The sequence below is a fragment of the Salminus brasiliensis genome, chromosome 7 (genome assembly GCF_030463535.1).
Source record: "Salminus brasiliensis chromosome 7, fSalBra1.hap2, whole genome shotgun sequence".
Classification (NCBI taxonomy): domain Eukaryota; kingdom Metazoa; phylum Chordata; class Actinopteri; order Characiformes; family Bryconidae; genus Salminus; species Salminus brasiliensis.
The window spans coordinates 2,387,697-2,409,241 of NC_132884.1; the positions used below are offsets into that span (position 1 = coordinate 2,387,697).

Below are 21,545 nucleotides of genomic sequence, written 5' to 3' on the forward strand. Positions count from 1 at the left end.
GTCCTGGGGTAAAAAAAAAGAAAGAATATCATCCCTAATAAATACACAATAATAATAATAATAATAATAATAATAACAACAACAACAATAATGTTGATTAAATATGAAATAAATATGAATAAAATATTCTACTGAAGAAATATAGAAAGAAGGCGTTTAAACCAAACCACTAAATTAAATTAGGTAGATGGTCTTAATGTTATGGCCTCGTTGATTGTTTGGTTTTTAACCCTTTATTTACTGTTTTACCGTACTTGCCCTTAAGTGGTTCTTACGTTATTTTCTTTTTTGTCTCTGTCTTTTATTAATCACTATTTATGTAAAGCTGCTTTGTGACGACAACAGTTGTAAAAAGCTCTACAAATAAATCTGACTTGACTTGACTCTCATACTGTGGTAGACTAGGGTGGGTGCGTGGGTGGGTTTGACCTTACTAACTTACTGTGTTTCCAACCCTGTTCTCGACCCGTTTACACCTGGTCACTTTTCGGTTGCGTCTTGAGTATCAGGATTATATCTGGATCAGGTCAAGCCGCAAGAACACCCAGATCCAAATCCCACCGTTATAGCAGTGTAAACACTCCACACCCAACAAGTCCTCCCAGCACAACCATAACTCCTCCCAGCACAACCATAACTCCTCCCAGTGCTTTTCTAAGCATATGGAGGAGACTGTTAGTGTTAATGAACACTGATCAGCTGCAGGTTTCATTACTAACAGTGTAATTAGACTGGGTTCATTAGATGAAGAGCAGCAGATGTTATAGAGTATAAATCACTGTATTCAGTACAGAGAGGATCTGAATAGTAGTTTAGGAGAATCTGATACTGATGTTTTTAGTCTGTGATTACACACATGTATCGTGATGAATATCGTGTATAAAAAGTCTTTAAATATCATGATCTAGTATTTTTACCATATCGCCCAGCCCTGACTCAGCATTTCTCTGATGTTATTCGGGACAACACTTTTTTATATCTTCGCCATTTAGTCCACTGCTATTAAGCCCCGCCTGCCCAGGTGCTTTTTAACGAGGCTCAGCCAATCAGAACAAACACAGAGGTAAAAAGTGGGACACCGGCCCTTTAAAATCTCGTCACCATGCGAGAACAACGCCGCCGCCGCCGCCGCCGCCGCGTATCGGTAGTAGAAGAGTAAATAAACAATTCAAACCCAGGCATGCAGCTCAGCTTCTCCACACACATTCCACACAGTCACCACAGATCTCTCAAACACACACACACACACACACACACACACACACACACACAGATAAGGGAGGACCGGCTCATTGAGATGTAATGATGGGAAATATGTACTTTCAGAATGTGTGTGTGTGTGTGTGTGTGTGTGCGCGCCGGCTGAACGTTCCCCAGGCTATGATACTGCAGGCTAGTGACTGTATCAGTGTACAGGTCAGACTTGTTAAGTCACATGCATCTGGTTGCCAAGCCGAGGTGATTTCCCGCTACGGCTGTGTGTTTATATACTGTGTGTGTGTGTGTGTGTGTGTGTGTATTTGTTTGTTAAAGAAAGAAAAAAAAAAAGGAAGGGGCATGTAGGCATACCAAACAGCTTCCTCACCGCTAATCTAAATCTTGGCTTGTCTAAAGTTTGTGGACACTTGGCTTATAAAGCTGGTTTAATACATGAGCTAACTTTTGGCTAACAACAACAACAACAACAATGACAACAACAACGACTACTAAGGCTTATAACTGGCATATAATTAGCACTAAATATGAACACTGTATTTGTCCATTGCATTATTTTGAAGATACTGTAATAATACTGACCCATACTGCTGAACAATAAAGGGGGAAGGGAAAGTCGAAAGCAGGGCATGAGGAAGCGAGGAACTCTAGCCGACCGCAGGACAGAATACACTATATGGACAGTATATAAAGTATTTGGACACTACTGGGCATCTGAATAACTGAATTCAGGTGTTTAATTCAGTCCCGTTCAGTCACAGGTGTATAAAATCCAGCCCATAGCCCTGCAGTCTGTCTTTCTTCATCACATCAATGAAAGAACGGGAGGTTCTGAAGAGCTCACTGAACTCCAGCGTGGTTCTGTATGTAATAGGAGACACCGCTGCACCAACAACAACAAGTCAGCTGGTGAAATATCCTCCCTCCTAGATCTTCCTCCATCAGCTGTGAGTGGTGTTATTATTGAACAGTGGAAGAGTTTAGGAGGAACAGCTCACAGAGAGCAGCTCAGTCACCGAGTGTCTGTCAGACCTGCTGCTGCTGCTGGTAGAGCTGCTGTTAAAAGGGGACCAGCTCCTTATTAATAATAATTCTAATGGGTTTAGAATGGGGTGTGTTTAAAGTGCCTGTAGGTGTCCCAATACTTTTGTCCATATAGTGTAGCAGCACTATCTATTAAGTAAGTGAGTAAGTAAGATGATCTAGCATGCTCTAACATACTGAATAAATGCAGTCTATGACCTCGGTTACACTTTATGTGAAGTCCGATTGCTGGGTGGGACGGAATATGCAAATTTGCTAATTTACTACTGGTGGTGTGGTTGTACTGGGAGGAGTCATGGTTGTGGAGCCTTGGAGTCTTGGAGTGGCGGATGTGTTCACACTGCTGTACCATGTGGCTCAGATGAGTCTCAGATCAGATCAGACCACCTCCTGAAGTGGCGTGACCTGATCCAGACATAATCCCGAAACTCAGGACGCATGAGGTGACCGGGCGTAAACGGGCTCAGACGGGCCTGGACACAGAGCGGCCGCCACGGAGAAGAATGATTAAAGTCAGTACTCACGGAAGAAGTCCTTCTTCGACAGGTTCTTCGCACAGAGAACTGAAAAAGAAAGAAGCAGAATTTAGACAGCTTTCACATTTCTGAGCTATATTACAAGTCCAAAAGTATCCAGACACCCACAGTCATTAGAAATCAGCTCCTTCAAAAGCACACACACAGATTGGTTTCCAATAAAGTGGCCAGCCAGTGGAAACACAAGGTAGGGGTTTCCAATAAAGTGGCCAGTGAGTGGAAGCACAGGCAGGGGTTTCCAAAAAAGTGGCCAGCCAGTGGAAGTAGAAGGTAGGTGTTTCAAATAATGTGGCCAGCCAGTGGAAGCACAAAGTAGGGGTTTCTAATAAAGTGGCCAGAGAGTAGAAGCACAAAGTAGGGGTTTCTAATAAAGTGGCCAGTGAGTAGAAGCACAAGGTAGGGGTTTCCAATAAAGTGGCCAGCCAGTGGAAGTAGAAGGCAGGGGTTTCTAATAAAGTGGCCAGTGAGTAGAAGCGCAAAGTAGGGGTTTCCAATAAAGTGGCCAGCCAGTGGAAAGAAAAGATAGGGATTTCTAATAAAGTGGCCAATGAGTGGAAGCACAAAGTAGTGGTTTCTAATAAAGTGGCCAGCCAGTCTGCACCAGTACAGAGGTTTGCTCCTAGCTCTCTTCGCCGCCGCGTTTGAACATGAACCCTTTGCACGGCTCCTGGGTGACGACCTTTTGACCCTTTCCAGCAGCTGAGTCGGGACAAAAGCATGGCGTGTTAATGTCACAGCTCTGATCGGGTGCCGCCTCAGCCCGCGTTTTACTGCCACCCCATCGCCATGGCGCCATGCCAAACCCCGCCCACTGGCCTATCCGTTACACTGGCTGCTTTGCCATGACGCAGGTTCCACGGCCGGGGGACAGAAATAGGGGTGTAAAATGTGTATCCATGCATCATGATGCATCAGTGCAACAGAACTGAGAATCCACTGCAAATGAACTCAATATTTATTCAATGTAGGCGTTTCGTTCATCCTCAGAATTAATCAAAAACGGAACTGAAACCAGTGATATTTTGAGAAAACGGGCCCACTGAACTGTTTTCTGAAGAATCGTAACCTCTGAGGTCACGTTTACACTGCCAGACAGTAAAGAACCCCCCCGGGCCGCTTCGCCGGTAACCGGTGTCTTTTAAAGGCCAAAGGAAAATAACCTCCCCCGCCAGCCACAACTGCCACACTGACCCCTGCCGTGGCCCACTGACCCAGGCTTGCCGTGAGGTTAAAAAAGAAAGCAGACACCCCCGAGGGAGCCTCCTGCGGAGCTGACCGCGGCGAAACATTCTGGCCAGGGGAGCCTGCTGATGGCTGCAGTTGCTCTTTTTCATCAAGGGATGCCGGAGGATGTAATGGAGCATGCCGGGTCCAAAAAGAGCTCTGGTTATGGACACACACACACACACACACACACACACACACACACACCATATTTAAGATGGTCCCTTAATTACTATCCTCTATACTGGAAAATCAGGAGTGCTATATTAAGCACTTTAATAGGGAACAGAAGTGGCCCCTAATTGGCCACTACTATCTCCTACGTCAACAAATCAGGACGCTACAGAACACTCAGTTATTGTGCACTTCAGACTTGTCTCATTCTCAATAGGATTCGTACTCGGACTCGTCTCGTTCTCAATTTGAACTCGGACTAGTCTAGTATTTGTACTCCAACTAGTCTTGGCCTCAGTAGTGACTGCACTCGGACTCGCCCAAGTCTCGACCAGCGCCCGCCCTCGGACTCGCCCAAGTCTCGTCCAGCGCCCGCCCTCGGATTTGCCCAAGTCTCGACCGTGCCCGCCCTCGGACTCGCCCAAGTCTCGACCAGCGTCCGTCCTCGGACTCGTCCAAGACTAAAGCAGCAGCTCAAAGCCTTGCCCTGACCCGATAACCTCCTGCAAACAGTCCGAATGCAAAGTAAACTGACCCTTTAATAGCATGCTTAATTAAGTGTAATAACACGTGCACCATTTGTGGATCGCCACTACTTCATTTAAATGCTCAGAGGATATCAGAATGTTCCTTAGAACATTACAGCACTCAACTGCTAGTAAACGCCAAGGACATTCCTCTCTTCAATTACACTGTTTTGCGTTCCTAAGCTCAGGAACTCAGCCTGTCACACCCCTCAACAAAGGAGCAGTAGGGCCACAAATCTACAAGCTATTGGCAGGTCGTAAAGCCAGGCCATTTGGAGTGCAGCTGCAGGACAGAGAGCCACAGCATGGAGCACAGGACCATGCATAGCTAGCTCGGGAAATATGGGGCCCACAACAGAGCTGTAACAGAAGGCCCAAGGCAGAGCTAGTCCACAAGGCCGCACAATGGCGCCGCATCAGGAGGCCCAATGCAGAGCTGACCCAAACATACCATAAGGTACCTGCACTATGAAGGCTGGGACAGAGATGAACTTTCCCATGCAAAATTTAGCTGTAGAGCTCGAGAAGGTCCAGTTCAGAGTGGCCCATGGGGACCATGATGGAGCTGCGTCAGGAGACCCAGTGCAGTGCTGCACCAAGAGGCCCCTGAAGGAAATGAGCCTGGAGGCCCAGTGTGGAGCTTTTCTGGAAGGTCCAATGCGAAATTGAGCTGCAGAGCCCGATAAGGTCCAGTTCAGGGGTAGCCCATGACGGAGCTGCGCCAGGAGACCCAAAACAGAGCTGCATCAGGAGGCCCCTGAAGGAAATGAGCCAGGAGGCCCAGTTTGGAGCTTTTCTGGAAGATCTGATGCAAAATTGAGCTGCAGAGCCAGAGAAGGTACATTTCAGGGGTTGGCCCATGGGGACCATGATGGAGCTGCGTCAGGAGGCCCAAAACAGAGCCACACCAGGAGGACCCTGACGGAAATGAGCCAGGAGGCCCAGTGTGGAGCTGTTCTAGAAGGTCAAATGCAAAATTGAGCTGCAGAGCCCGAAAAGGTCCAGTTCAGGGGTGGCCCATGATAGAGCTGCGCCAGGAGGCCCAAAACAAAGCCGCACCAGGAGGACCCTGACAGAAATGAACCAGGATGCTCACTGTGGAGGCACAGGGAATATGATAGAGTTGCACCAGGAGCTTTATGTTCGGGTGGTCAACAGGGTCAATTAATGGAGCTGCACCAGAAGCACCACTGCCAGCGCCTGCTGGAAACCCAATGGCTTCTCCCAGCTACAGCTGGACTTTGGGCTGGTGGCTGACTTGAGGCCAAACAAACCACTTGACAGCGATTAGCTGAGACAGAGGCTGGAAACAGTCGACACACCAGGGCTGTGAGTGACGGAGGAAAAAAATGGCAGAGGTCAAAAAAGAGAGGCCACACACAAGCCCAAGATTCTCATGAACACCCAATGCCAGGTTTGGGCTAGAGGGGTATGAAGCTTCCCATTCAGATTAATCAGCAACTCGTCTGATCTAACCTGTGGTGCTGGATTATTATTTATACACACAGAGATCAGATCTGATCTGTATCGGCTGATGCTCAGCATCGAGACTTCTGATTGGACTGGGGGCAAAAAAATAACCTGATCAGGACATCCCTGGATGTCAGCGATTTTTACTAAACGCCGGTCTCTTCGCAATGCTAAAGCTAGGCACCCCGCGGAGACCACACTCACTTTAACACCGTCTGGCCTCCCTTGGGGACCAGCACGAGCTCCCGGTTTAGCCCAGACCTGCTGAATAAAGAATGGAGGGATGAACTTCTCACCTCTACCTCGCTGCACTGACCACAGTTTCACACCGCCGCGAGGCAAGGCGGCTTAAAACGGCCGCAAGACGGGTTAACCAAACGACGAGCCACAGCTAGCCGCCTCTTTTAGCATGATCGAAGGTCTGTTAATAATCTCAGCCAAGACATGACCCAAATACGCGCTACACCAATCAGCCAGAACATTAAAACCACTGACAGGTGACGTAAAGGGACTAGCTGCTCTATTTAGGTGTATACCAAACTGACCCAGTCGTCTGGAACATCTCCAAAACATCAGGCTGGTCTTGTGGGGTGTTCCTGGTATGCTGTAGTCAGTGCGACAAGTAAGGATCATGGGAGCCCAAGGCACATTGATGCTCATGGAGGCCCCACCTCCTGCTATCGTCTAATGATCTTCAGAGATCTTGTGGAGTCCATGTCTTCATGTGTCAGAGTAAGTGGTTTTAATGTTATGGCTTATTGTGCAACAAATTAATAAATCATAGAAAAGTAACTGCCACTGACCGCACTGACCCCAGCCAAAGAAAAGGACGCCCGCCAGCAGCAGTGCTGACCTCTTTACCCCAAATCTAAATCAGATGGTTGTTTATATCCAGTACCGCAGCAATTCCTGCAAAATCCAGGTCAAGCTCAAGCTCACAGTCAGACGGGTCAAAGGGCTTAACCCCTCTTTTAAATCCTTGTATCTCCACTCACTTCTACCTGAGTGATGAATGTGGATACTTTTGATACCTTACATTATGTTTAAAAACATAAAAAAAACCTTGCGTCTTCAAAATGCCAGCTTTACAAGAGGAGGGAGAAACCTTCTTAACCTTCAATGGACGTCAACGAAAAAGACGTCATTCCAGGTCAGGATGGAGCATTTCTATTGGTCCGTTCATCACGGAATTCTGACACATTATGTCAAAAAGTGGAAAACAAAGCAAAGCAAAAAAACAAGCTTAAAATAAGTTCACTAAATCGCATATCATTAAAATGGTGGAGGGGTACTTGTCGGCGGTGGTGCGGCTCAAAAATAGTCGAGAAAAAGTCGAAAAAAAAACCCCCAAAAAAACGCACGTTTCCGTAATTTTATGCTATTTTACGTCGTTTTACGCCGTTTTACGCCATTTTACGCCATTTTCCCAATCATCAACATTCCATATAAACCTCAGAAGAGACGTGAAGCTTCACTGGTGGGTTTAGATAGTAAATAAAGTGTCTATATTTGTGCTGTAGTCATGGCAACCGACGCCGGGTACCATTCCCCACCATCACTGCGAGGAAAATCCAAATCGGCAAGTTTCTCGAACTTCAACGAACCACAGTTTCACCTTCTGTTTCAAAACTGGAGGAGCCTGAGGAGCTTCTATCTGGGTGGAATTAGGCCTCCAGGTCAGTTTAAGGCCTCCAAGGCAGCAGGCCTCTTTACATCTGACACATCCGAGTAAAACGTCAGCAGGTCGATGCTGGCCGACTCTGGAAAAACGAGTCAGGCCTGCTCCGAGACAGGAGGTTGGAGAACAATGGCTTTCCAGAGGAGCACGAAAAGGAGAATCGCTCTCAAATGTCACAACACAGCTCAACCTCCTGCCGCGAAATCAGGCAGCGATCATTATCATTATCACTCTGCGTTTTTTTGGTTTTTTTGACGGCTGCACTTCGGCACGGAGAAACCTCAAAGGCCAGGATGTAAACAGAGACAGTTGGTTAAACAGTAGTAGCAGTAGGTGAAACCCTCGCAGCGGGCTGTCAGCTGGACGATTAACACCGCCGCTCAGAGTTTGTTTACAGGGAAATGTTCGACTTCCGTGAGAGCAGAGCTGCACACACGGGTTTCTGTTTCACTGGCCGACACACCTGAAACTGGACGGCTCTCTTCGCCGTCTGGGCACCACGGGCTGTCTAGGAAAAGGACGCGGTTGTTAACGCTGAGCTAGCCGCAGTCGAAGGCACTGTACCTTACACTTTTCTCCTCGAGGTTCAGTTATCCCATGGTGATTTTACCGCCCCTTTACATAAGCACCTTTAATATCATTAGACATACACATATACTATGTCCAAATGTTTGTGGACACCCCTTCGAATGAATGCATTCAGCTTTATTAAGTTGCACCCATCTCTGAAACAGACTCAGACACACACAGAAAGTCTAGTCCCTGTAGAGAAGTACTGCCAATAGAATAGGACCCTCTGGAGCAGAGCAACATCAACCTATGGGCTAGAGATAGTGGGTATAAAGCCCCCCAGCACTGAGCTGTAGCCGAGTTCTCTCCAGTTCGCTCCATCCAGTACTTCTGGGATGATCCTCCAACATCCTGACCTCACTAATGCTCTTGTCTCTGAATGCAATCAAATTCTCACGGAAATGCTCCTATTCTTCCCTAAGTAAACATGGGATTATTCTTTTTTCCCCCTCTTCAAAAGTCTGATAATCCCTGCTGTTCTCTGGGGAGTCCCCCAGGGCTCCGTTCTGGGGCCACTTCTATTCTATATTAGAGCCCCCCCTGAGCCCCCCCTGATACTACAGGTGACCGTTGTGTGTCTGATGCTAACAGAGGTGCTAGAAATGATCCGTTCCACTAACACCACCATCACCCCCGTCCCCCCGTCTCCGCTTAGACTGCAGCACTGCCCCATTCACACTATTGTTCAGTTCCCAACAATAACGCTTTAGCTTCCTCACACTACACCCTCCATTAACTAACACACACACACACACACACACACACACACACACACACACACACACACACACACACACACACACTAATTTCAACCCCCCCTAACCTCATTACTCTGTGTACTTCAGCATGATGATAAATCAAATCTACAGCCGGTGGTCTCCTCCACACAACGACTATTTAGTTTGCATATACACTATCTGGACAAAAGTATTGGGACACTTGCTCAGTCAAGGTTTCTTCTGAAATCAAGGCTATTAAAAAGAGCTGATTCTGCTTTTGTTGGAGTAACTGTCTCTACTGTCCAGAGAAAAAGACTTTCTACCAGATTTTGGAGGACCACCGCTGTGAGGATTTGATTGCATTCAGCAATAAGAGCGTTAGTGAGGTCAGGATGTTGGATAATGATCACCACCACCCCACCTCATCACCCCAACTTGTCCCAAAAGTACTGGATGGAGCTCCTCCACCATCATTCCAGAGACCACAGTTCTTCCACTGCTCCACAGCTCAATGCTGGGGGGCTTTATACCCCTCTATAGCCCACGCCTGGCATTAGGCAGCATGGTTCACATGGGTTCATGTTTATCTGCCCCAGTGAGTCCTATTCTATTTGCCGGACCTTCTCTATAGGGACAAGACAAGCTGTGTGTGTGCATTTGCACATAGGTGTCAGCAATGAGTGCACCTTTAACTTAAAAGAAGGGGTGCAATATATACAGTCAGTGTATGACAGGTTTCCATTTCAGAGCACAAAATATACTCAACAGACACACACACACACACACACACACACACACACACACACACACACACACAGTCTGATGGCGCCTCTTATCTGCACTGAACTTCCTCTCACTGCCCGTTATACTTTCCCTCCACCCTCAAGCACACACACACACACACACACACACACACACACACACACACACACACACACACACACACACACACACGTCGTATTCCAGACGAAAAATATTTGGCATGCCAATTATGTCATCGAGTGTGTAGCAGTAAGGAGAAGGGGTGGGGGGTGGGGGTGTTCCCCCTGGAGTCAGACACACCCCACACACACGATACTAAGCTGTACATTCAGAACTGTACTTCTGCAATTTTGCAGCAGTGTGTGTGTGTGTGTGTGTGTGTGTGTGTGTGTGTGTGTGTGCTGATGCAGTGTGTTTACTGGAATAGGACGAGAGTCAGACATACAGGGAGGGAGTGAGTGAGAGTGTGCGAGAGTGAACGAGAGAGAGAGAGAGAGAGAGAGAGAGAGAGAGAGAGAGCGCAGAAGAATGAGAGAAGGAGATGGCTAAGGGAGATGGACAGATTACAGGGAGATAAGAGAAACCCTGGAGAGACTCATAAAGCCACACTGTCCGTGCCTCCATCCCTCAAAACCAAACCACACACACACACACACACACACACACACACACACACACACACACACACACACACACACACACACACACACACACAGAGAGAGAGAGAGAGAGAGAGAGAATGAAGTGCTGTCTAATCTCATTGGAAGGCTTGGGGGAACACGAGCGGTCTGATTTTTCGATCACGGCCCCGCGGCCCATACAGAGACGATGAATCATCCCCCATCTGGACTCGGATCAGCGGCAGGAATGCAGGAAAAGGAGAACGACAAGAGAGGGAGGACAAGAACGAGGGGGGGGGTGTCCGTCTCTAGAATGGCACACACACACACACACACACACACACTGCAATGAGAGAGAGAGAGAGAGAGAGAGAGAGAGAGAGAGAGAGATGAAAGGCCCGTTTTACAGCCACAGACTGGACACACAGAGAGTATTCCAGGCCCAAACAGAAGGTCAGTCAGACCCTCATACTGCATCTCAGGCAGTGAGCTCACAGATACTCTACTGACTCACTACTGAAGCAGTAGTACCTTCAGACAGCAGCTTCAGGATCATGCTGAAGCTCCACTGGCTGGAACAGGCAGAACGGCGTCTCCGTCATTCCCACTCCGGGCCGGAGCGCTGCTGCTGCTGCTACTGCACTATGGAGCTTTGGTGGTGGAGCTGCAGGTGGAGAACCTCTCTCCAGAACTGCTGCTGTGTAACTCTGCGTAACCCATAGAGTCATATTAGTGTAAAATCCTGTAGTGTTACTCTACTGCCTACATCTTCGGATCAAGCTTCTGCAGCTCTCTCAGCTCGTCAACAAATGCACGGGTACAGCGGCCCAAGAGGGAGGGGGCGCTCAATGCGTGACTTGTATTTACAGCAGTGGAGTAAAAGTGAATTACACTCCATGCCTGTAGGGGGAGCTCAGGAGCAATAAATACAATTTCTCGCAGAACAGCTCCATTATTAACCGATCAGTTATAACAGCCAGAACATTAAGACCACTGCCAGGTGGAGTGAAGAACACCGTTTATCTGGTCCCAGTGGCACCTGTCAAAAGTTCAGATCTACATATCAGGCAGCAAGTGACAAAACGGTCAAAAATGGACAGGCGTGAGAATCTGAGACACTTTGACAAGAACCAGACTGTGATGTTCTAGACAATGACTGGGTCAGAACATCTCCAGAACATCAGGCAGGTCTTGTGGGGTGTTTCAAGAAAGTGCTCCAAGAAAGGACATGGGTGCTCAAGGCTCACTGATGCTCATAGAGGCCCCACCTCACAACTTCTAACGTATGAAGGTGTCCAGAAACCACTGGACTGGATTCTGAGGTCTTGTGGAGTCCGTACCTCGACGGGTCAGAGCTGTTTTGATGGCATGAGGGGGGCAGAGACAATTTTAGACTGGTAGTTCTAATGATATGGCTAATTAGGGTAAATCTTGCTCATATGCATTTACAAGTACTTAGCAAAAGCAGATCTTTAGAAAGAACACACACACACACACACACACACACACACACACACACACACACACACACACACACACACACACAGTGCTCCTACACCTGATATTGCAGACACGGAGTAAAAGGTCAAGCAGGCAGCGGCGGGGTAAACATACGCGCAAAATTCTCAGTCTCCGTTCTCATTTCTTAGAAGCAGCTGTGTGTGAGTGTGTGTGTGTGTGTGTGTGTGTGTGTGTGTGTGTGTGTGTGTGTGTGTGGTGTTCTGTTGGTTTGGAGAGGAAGTGGTGAGACAGGAAGTGCGATACGCGCTCCGCCGTCTGCGTCTGCGAGGAGCCACACGGCCGCCCGTCTCTCCGTCTGGGACAGATCCGGAGCCGAGCACGTACGGCCGTGACAGGGCAAAGGTCGCCCGGCGTCAATCACACGTCAGGCTCAGAGCGCTTCTTCAGCACGGCTGCGACGATGAGTCAACAAGATGCTCCTGCTACACTATATGTCCAAAAGTTTATGGACACCCCTCCTAACGAATGCACTCAGCTACTTTAAGATGCAACCGTGTTTGTTATGTGCCACTTAGAGCGTAGTAGTTCCAGTTTTAGCATATGGACAAAAGTATTGGGACACCTGCTCACACACTACCAGATTCTGGAGGAGCATTGCGGTGAAGATTTGATTGATTGCATTCAGCAATAACAGCAGTGTTAGTGAGGTCAGGATGTTGGACGATGATGATCACCACCCCATCTCATCATCCTCAACTACCCGACTCCTCCCAAAAGTACTGGATGGAGCTCCACCACCATCATTCTAGAGAATACAGCTCTTCCACTGCTCCACAGCTCCTCAATGCTGCTGGGGGGCTTTATACCCCTCTACTAGCCCACGCCTGCCATTAGGCAGCATGGTGTCATAGAGTCATGATGTTTATCTGCTCCAGAGGGTCCTATTCTTTTGGCAGTACTTCTCTACAGGGACTAGACAAGCTGTGTGTGTGCATTTGCACATCTGCAACTTAAAGTAGCTGAATGCATTCATTAGAAGGGGTGTCCACAAACATTTGGACACAGTGTACAGTGAGAGAGAGAGAAAGAGAGTGTGAGTGAGTGAAGTTTACAGTCAGAGAGCTGGTTAAACTGTAAAGGGCTGATGGGAGATAAGGATGAGGAGGAATTTTTACGACGCTCTCCGTCTGATCAAAGAAAAAGCTTACGGGTTATTTTTGCTCGAAAAAAAGAGGCACCTTCTCTGATTAGACTGCAGGTGTGAAAGTCACTCATTAACTCATTAGCATGTGAGCGAGAGGCGCGAGAGGCGCGATGCAGAACGTTAAGGTGACTCTAACCCTGCGTTCACACCAGCGGGCGAGTTTGTCCCTTGTGGGTGTGTCTGAGGCCACTCGCGTTGCCACGTGTGAAGAGTTCAGGGTCCGACAAGAACATGTAACAGCCAAAGCAAATATTATATATGTATCACTCCTCTCTACCCCCCCCCCCACCCTAACCTGAAAAACCTCTGTTCTCCATAAATCCAATCAGAACTAACTGCTCACTTCTCAGGCCTGACAGGCTCCTCACTTGTGAGCCTTGGTTCCCACCATGGTTTCTTCCTCCAGCGCTGAGGGAGGTTTTCAAGCTGTGGCTGCTCACCAGGGGGCTTTTTTATGTATTATAGATTTTTTACTTCATGATTTCATGGATTTCTGTAAAGTTGTTTTGCAAATACATTCAATTTAATTTGAAAGGTTTAAAAAAAAAAATCATTTAAAAAAATTAATAAATAAATAATTAAAATTAAATAAATATATCGATGTAAAAGTTTTCCACACTTGTTTCTTTTACAAAACCAGAACTTCATTAACAAATATGTCAATACAAAAACTAATTAAATAAAAAATTAAATAACCAATAAAAATATCAGTGGTTATGAACCTCTCTTTCATGCTTAGCGGCACACAGTTGAGAAAGGAACAAAACGCCGGTACGGAGAATAAATATATAAATAAATAAAATTCAGGGAGCAGCTGGCTGGGGACCTCAGACGTGGGTCGGGCAATTTATTGAAAATTAAATCAAAACTTATTCATAGTTTGTATATGAATGTATATTCATGAATATTTGTATATTCATGTATACCTCTAATCGATATAATCTCGCCGTGTTGATTATTAACTATTTTTTTTAATTCCACCGAGCAACTCGAGCAGCTTATATAATGGTTCATTGATTGTATTCGTGGTAAAAAGCTAAATTACTACAAGAAAGAACGATTTTGTCTGAGCCAAGCGCTTAGGATGTTGCTTCATGGATCGCTTGTTGCTCGGACGCCCGCTAACGTGAACACACGGGCTATGAGGTTTACGGATTGATCTACGTTGCAGATCCAGGGCTTCATGAACACACTGAATTGCAGTAAACGGAGATGTGGTGCTGCTGTCCCACTGCTTGCATGTGATCACTCCAGTTTGTGGACGGTGCAGTGGATGAATGCCAGTGTTTCAGGGAGCTCCCATGTCTGTGTTACCTTCTGGCTCTCTCCTTTTAATTAGGCTGTTATAGTCAGACCTGTCGGAGTCAATAGTCCACACTCTGATACTGTTCACATTCTCTGTTCTCCAAGAATCCAATCAGATCTAATTCTTAATGACCGGACTCTGACTCTGACGCTACCTGTGTCGGATCAGTAGTTTCAACCAGAGAAGCATGGGTCCTTGTTTCCTATCAAGGTTCCTTCCTCCAGCCCCGAGAGAGGTTTTTGACCTTCGGCTGCTCACCAGGGGGTTACATTTCATTTGTAAATGTTTAAAGAATGGTTTGAAGAAATGTAATGCAATGTAAAAAGGTTCTTCACACTTTTTTTTGCAAAACCGGCTCTTTACGGAACCAGAACCAGATGTGGTTCTTTGAGGGCACTGCTCAAAGAACCCTTTATTTGCAACAAGAACGCAACAATTCCTTCACTGTTGGTTTATAATCATGCAGTCCGTCAATCGTCCAGTACATACTGTCTCCCAGGCCTCGGTTTCTCAGTGAGGAACCCCAGACCCTCAATTTGGGCTTGGAGAAACCTCCCCGTTCTTAAGACCTCAGTTTCAGGCCGGTGTGATTGAGGGGCACTTGGGGCATCAAGGCCGTCCTCGGCACACACACCCTCTATTGATACCCGGCTCACGCGGCATAGAGAGGCTTTTCAGAGGGAGTCGGGAAAGGAGGCTATTGATCCCTAAAGAGAAAAAAAAAAAGGGACGTGACACAGCAATACTTACAGAGCCCTTGCTGAGGAGGGAATCTACCATTCTGATTCAAGTCTCTGGGCTTTGGAGGGGGATCAAATGGAATTTTCATGATGGATATCGATCAGACAGTCAGTGAATCAGCCTAGCAAGTCAGACTCAGGCAAAAATGAGGCCATGATGGTTTACTGTTTAAGAGAAGGGGAAAAAAGGGGGCAGCTGAGCAGTTGAACTTTGGTCACGGTATAAACAAACCTAAGCGTCAAACGGTTTCTGGTAAAGAAAAAAAATATATATATATATATATCACAATACTGGCACAGATCTAAAGATAATTTGGGGAAAGCACCCATTATGACCCGTGTTTTCCACTCCTATTACCAAAAAAACAACCTTCCAGCCACCTCGTCCTGGCAGCAAGCTGATTCAGACGGTGAGTGATGGTGAGCAAAACACAAAGCCCAGTGGATCTCAGCACACATTTACAAGGGCTGGTCATAAAATTATTTATGATTTAATTCAGTAATTCTATTCAAAAAGTAAATATTATATTCATTCATTACACACAGACTGATATATTCAGTAGTATCTCAGAAAATTTGAATATTGTGAAAAGGTTTACTACTGAAGACACCTGGTGCCAAACTCTAATCAGCTAATTAACTCAAAAACCCTGCAAAGGCCTTTAAATGGTCTCTCAGTCTAGTTCTGTTGGCTACACAATCATGGGGAAGACTGCGGACTGGACAGTTGTCCAAAAGACAACCATTGACACCTTGCACAAGGAGGGCAAAACACAACAAAAGCTCATTGCTAAAGAGGCTGGCTGTTCACAGAGCTCTGTGTCCAAGCACATTAATAGAAAGGCGAAGGGAAGGAAAATGTGTGGTAGAAAAAGGTGTTGATGACCGAACAGTGGAACAGTGGCTGATTTCTAACGGGTCTGGATCCACACCTTGACAGGAGCCACTGTAGATGAAGATAATCAATGTTTTCTTTTCTATCCGTCGGTGGTGCTAATGTTTTGGCTGATCAGTGAAGGAGATTTCTATGTTCTGAGGCCTTTAACAGTTATTTTAAGTGGTAGGAAACGGAGGCCCAAATCCTTCCCCCTCAAAACCCACCCCTCAACGTCCAAATATATAACATTCATGTGAGTTTATATGCGAGTTCATACACCAAAACACAGCTGCTGGTCACTTTCACATGAGCATATCATTTTTACAGCCTTGGGCTGTTCATCCCTCGGGCTGCTCCAGGTGTCCCGGCACTCCGAAACGTCCCGGGCTGTCCAGGCTGAAACACTACTTATAGCAGTGTGAGTGGGCGGAGCTAAACTGCTGTAACGCCATGGGATGTATGGACTGTATGGAGCGATCAGTACAAAACGCACCACGTGGGCAAAAGTATTGGGACACCTGATTATTCATCGCTTTCGTGCGAAATTAAAGGCATGAAAAATGTTCTGCCTCTACTGTCCAGGGAATGTGTGAATTGATGTGAGGATTTGATTGCATTCAGCGACAAGAGCAAGCGTTCGTGAGGTCAGGATGTTGGATGTTGGATGATGGATGACGATCACCACCCCACCTCATCCCAGAAGTACTGGATGGAGCTCCAGTCCTTCCACTGCTCCACAGCTCAATGCTGGGGGGCTTTATACCCCTCTAGCCTCAGAGCTGGGTCCCAGAGCTTGTTGTGCGGGCACCTGAACACCTGTATCCGCAACGGATCAGCAAGTAGATGAATTACGAACCGTTTAGAAAGGGTGTCTGGACACTTTTGGAGACTCAACGTCTCCTCCTCCGGCCCCTAATGTGCGGACAGGCTTGCGTTCACCTGACGTGATTAGCAAATTGGCGCTGTGCAATCTGTCTGGCTGTAGTAGCCCGATCTCAGAGAGATGTGGGTCTCCTCACTGCTCCCTCCAACAGCCAAAACAATGTTTTCTGCACATGTTCCTAAATTCCTTCCAGACCTACTTTGCTCCCAGGCCAAAGGATGTTGTGTCTACTGAGATTTCCAATCAGATCACTCCAAGATTTCATCATGAGAGAAAAATCCCACGAGGCAGGCAGGCTGGTGGGGCTGTTCCGCTTAGTCAGAGGGGGAGAACAAGCGAGAACGTCGACCTGTCCCCGACGGCTCCCTCCATGACTGTAATCATAAGTAGATCGTTTAGCTTTTCTTGTTTTCCTTGTATCTGAAGAACCCTTTAACCAGCCAAAGAACTACCCGCGCATCCAGACAGTTCTTTGAGTTATCATGGTTCCACATAGAACCATGGCCTTTTCTGCTGCATGCCTACATTAAAACACCATCTTCCAAGATGCTGGTCCTTGTATACAGAGAACCATTTAACCAAAGGACACTTCTTGCCTCTTCTTGGCTTCTGAGATCCTATGGGTCTAAATGGACCAAAGAACCATTTTTGGATGTTATTGGTGCTAGATAACTGACATCTCAGCCAAAAAACTACAGAAACTGTTTACTGTGAACACATACCACTACATGGTGCAATATAGAACCATTGTTTAAAGTAGGTGTTCCATCATACAGCAGAAGAACTGATGTTCTCCTAGTTCTATATTAGAACCATGGCCTTTCCCAAAGAACCCTTTTTATGATGTACGGATGTTACATAAATACACTCGTAGCCAAAAAAAAAAAAAGGTTCTATATAGTATAGAAATAGTGTAGCTGTAGCTAGAACCATTTTTCATAGCACCATCTACAAGAAGGGTTCCATCATAGAGGAGAACCATTAAAGCATTCAAATGGTTCTTTGAGCTGTCATAGCTCTAGATAGAAAACCACTGCCTTTAGCAAATAACCTTTAAAATAAAAAAAGATTCCTTATAATTATAACAATTTTTAATGAATCTGAAGAATCGTTTAACCAGGCAATGAATCGTTTATGCACTCAAATGGTTCCTAGAGCTTTAATGGTTCTATTTAGAACCACTGCCTTGACTGGTATAGGATCTGTACAGTATACAAAAGTGTACAAAAGTTCATAACAGCATACAGTGCTACACAGAACCGTTTCTTTAAAGTACCATCTACAAGAGGTTCCATCATAACTGTATCAATTATCTGAATCTGAAGAATCGTTTTACCAGGCAATGAACTGTGTGTTGGTTCCTGTAATGGTTCCATTTAGAACCTTGGCCCGTTTTAGGATTCCATCCAGATTCTGTACAGTACAGAAGTCCATAACCCTACATAGTCCTACATAGAACCACTTCAAGGTACAATCTACAAGCGGTTCCATCAAAGACAAGAACCATTTAAGCATACAAACAGTCCATGAGCGGTCATGGGCTTTATTTAGAACCACTGCCTTTACCGAGGAACCCGTTTTAGGGTGTACTGATGTTTACATGAGGATTACAAGTGTCACTATATTAATTACGCCACATGGTGCTAGAACCATTCTTCAGGGTATCATCTATAAAAGGGGTTCAAGCATTCAAATATGTAACCACTGAATCCTTTAGCAAAGAACCCTTTTCATGGAGTACCGACGTTAGAACATTACACTAAATAAATAAAGGAAAAACAATAAATAAATAAATAAATAAATAAAGGTTCTATACACTAAACAGAGTTAAGACCACTGTTAAAGTACCATCTACAAGTGGCGTTCCACAAAGAAGAACTATTCAAACGGTTCTACGTTGGTTCTAATAAGTTCATGATTGCATTTGCTAAGAAACCTGTGGAGAACCCTGTTCTTAATCTCACAAACGCCCCTCTTCAACTTATCCTATAGGTACTGCATTGAGCTGTATCACTCGCAGAACCCCCCCCCCCCCATTCGCCCAAGTGGGCCTAAAAGCTCAATCCACTAATTAGAAGGAGCCTTTGGATACATTTGGACATACAGGCCGCCCCCCCCCCCCCCACACACACACACACACACACACACACACACTTATAGGACTGGAAACCCAAGCCAGCTCTCTTTACACAGTTACACTATAAATACAACATACAATTACCATCTACACCCTCAGCAACACCTTTCTCTACTGCATAGTAAATACTAAAAACAGCAGCTGTAACTACAACCATAGTAACTATAGCAACTATTAACTACAGCATCTCCTAACAACTTACACCAAATGTAGCAACTACAGACACTGTAATAGCTTATAATTACAGCTACTATTACAATTATAACCAGCACATAACAACTGAAGTGACTATAGCAACTATAGCAACAGTAACTAGAACGAGTGCAACTATAGCAACCATGTTATCATAACTATAGCGGCTTAATACCTATAACAACAGTATCAACTAGTAAGACTTGTAACTGTAGAAAAAAAAGGAATAACCATAGCAACTAGAGCAACTACAGCAACAGGAACAACTACAACTACAGTAACTGTAGCAATTCTGACAAGCACAACCACTGGAATAGCCATGGCATCGTGAACAACTACAGGAACTGTAACAATTATAACTACGGTAACTGTAACTATTACAACAAGCATATAATAACTGGAATAACTTTAGTAACTAAAGCAATTGTAACTAGAGCAACTAGCAAATGCAATAGAATAACCATAGCAACTGTAACACCTATGACAATTAACTTATAACTACAGCAGCTAATAGCTACAGCAACTGAAGCAACTACACCAACTATGGCAACAATAGTTAGTTAACAAAAGTTAATTAATACAAAAGTTAGTTAAAGTTCCTAACAGCTGGAATTTCCATAGCAACTGTAACACTTACAACTACAACAACTGAAGCAACAACAGTTAGCTTATAACTACAGTGGCTAATAACTATAGCAACTAAAATGACTACAACCACAGCCACCAAATCGACTACACCAAGTGTAGCTAGCAACCGTACTAATTAACGTACAACCACAGCAACAACTAACTACGGTGATTACAACAATTATAACAAGCACATAACAACTAAAATAACTATAGCAACTACAGCAACTGTGACTACAACAGCTAGCTGAATTAACAATAAGAATGGTGGCTAACAGCTATGGTAACTGTAGCGAGTCTACAACTATTACTATAGCAACTATAGGAATGAACTACAGCACCTAACAACTTGAATATCCATAGCAACTAAAGCAACTGTAACAGTTAGCATAGAAATACAGCAGCTAATAACTATAGCAATTAAAACAACTACAGCTATTAACCTACAGCCTACCCTACACAATATCAACCATGGCAACTGCAACAATTACAATTACGACGGAAATAACTATAGCAACTACATGAACTGTGACTACAACAGTCGGCTAGCTAACTTGTAACAATGGCGGCTAACAGCTATGGTAACTGTAGCGAGTCCGCAACTATTACTATAGCAACTATAAGAAGTAACTACAGCAACAAACAACTTGAATATCCATAGCAATTAAAGCGACTGTAACAGTTATCTTAGAACTACGGCGCCTAATAACTACAGCAACTAAAACAACTACAGCCTAATAACCATGGCAACTGCAACAATTACAATTACGACGGAAATAACTATAGCAACCACAGCAACTGTGACTACAACAGTCGGCTAGCTAACTTGTAACAATGGCGGCTAACAGCTATGGTAACTGTAGCGAGTCCGCAACTATTACTATAGCAACTCTAGCACCTAGCAACAGCAACAACTGTAGCAACTATAACGATTAGTTGCTGCAGCACTAACTAACTAACTATAGCAACCGAACAACTACAGCAACTGTTACCAACTCCCCGACTGTTACTATAGCAACTGTAAGTACGGAAACTACAGGAGTGAGTGAGTGGGCTAGCTAGCTCTGCGCGTAGCAACGGATAGCTGGAAGCCCCACAGCGACCGCAGCCGCTCGTACCTGTCAGCCGCAGCTTCACCGGCCCGTTCCTCCTCGCTCCTTGGTTAGACATCCCCCCTTCCTCTCCCGGCCTGGTGCCTCTAATTCTTCCGAAATCTCTCCAGAGCCGCAGCGGCGGAGGTCGCTTCAGAAGGCGGACTCCCTCTCCTCCTCCCCGGGCAGCTCTTCAACGCCAGCGAGGGAGCGGAGAGCACACGGCAGCATGCTGCCCCGGATGTGCACAACCCAGCAGCGCCAGCCTTCACGCCTCACGCCTCTAACGCCTCTAACGCCTTCACCAAGCAAAGCGCTTCCAGCGGCTCTGCAGTCCTGCTCTAGTCAAGTCCTTCGAGCCGTGTGAGGCTGAAAAGCAGAGGTTTAGTCCTGCTCCGCCGGGCAGAGGCGGTGAGAGTGACCCATGCCGCTGTGGGACACCCAGCTTTATTTTGCGCCGAGTTGAATTTCCACTTTCTGCCTGAAGA

At 45.9% G+C, this 21,545-nt stretch overlaps 1 protein-coding gene across 1 annotated transcript in view; it reads right to left on the reverse strand.

Annotated features, from left to right (window-relative positions):
* Nucleotides 1–21,460, reverse strand: part of LOC140559787 (E3 ubiquitin-protein ligase SMURF2-like) — a 52,866-nt gene extending 31,406 nt beyond the window's left edge. The window contains exons 1-3 of the mRNA XM_072683411.1: nucleotides 21,085–21,460; nucleotides 2,784–2,822; nucleotides 1–3 (exon numbers count right to left, since the gene is read on the reverse strand). The exon at nucleotides 1–3 is cut by the window's left edge and continues 106 nt beyond it. Of these exons, the coding sequence (XP_072539512.1) occupies nucleotides 1–3; nucleotides 2,784–2,822; nucleotides 21,085–21,136 (94 nt within the window). The 5' untranslated portion in view covers nucleotides 21,137–21,460. The remainder of the gene's footprint in view (nucleotides 4–2,783; nucleotides 2,823–21,084) is intronic.
* Nucleotides 21,461–21,545: the final 85 nt, after the last annotated feature.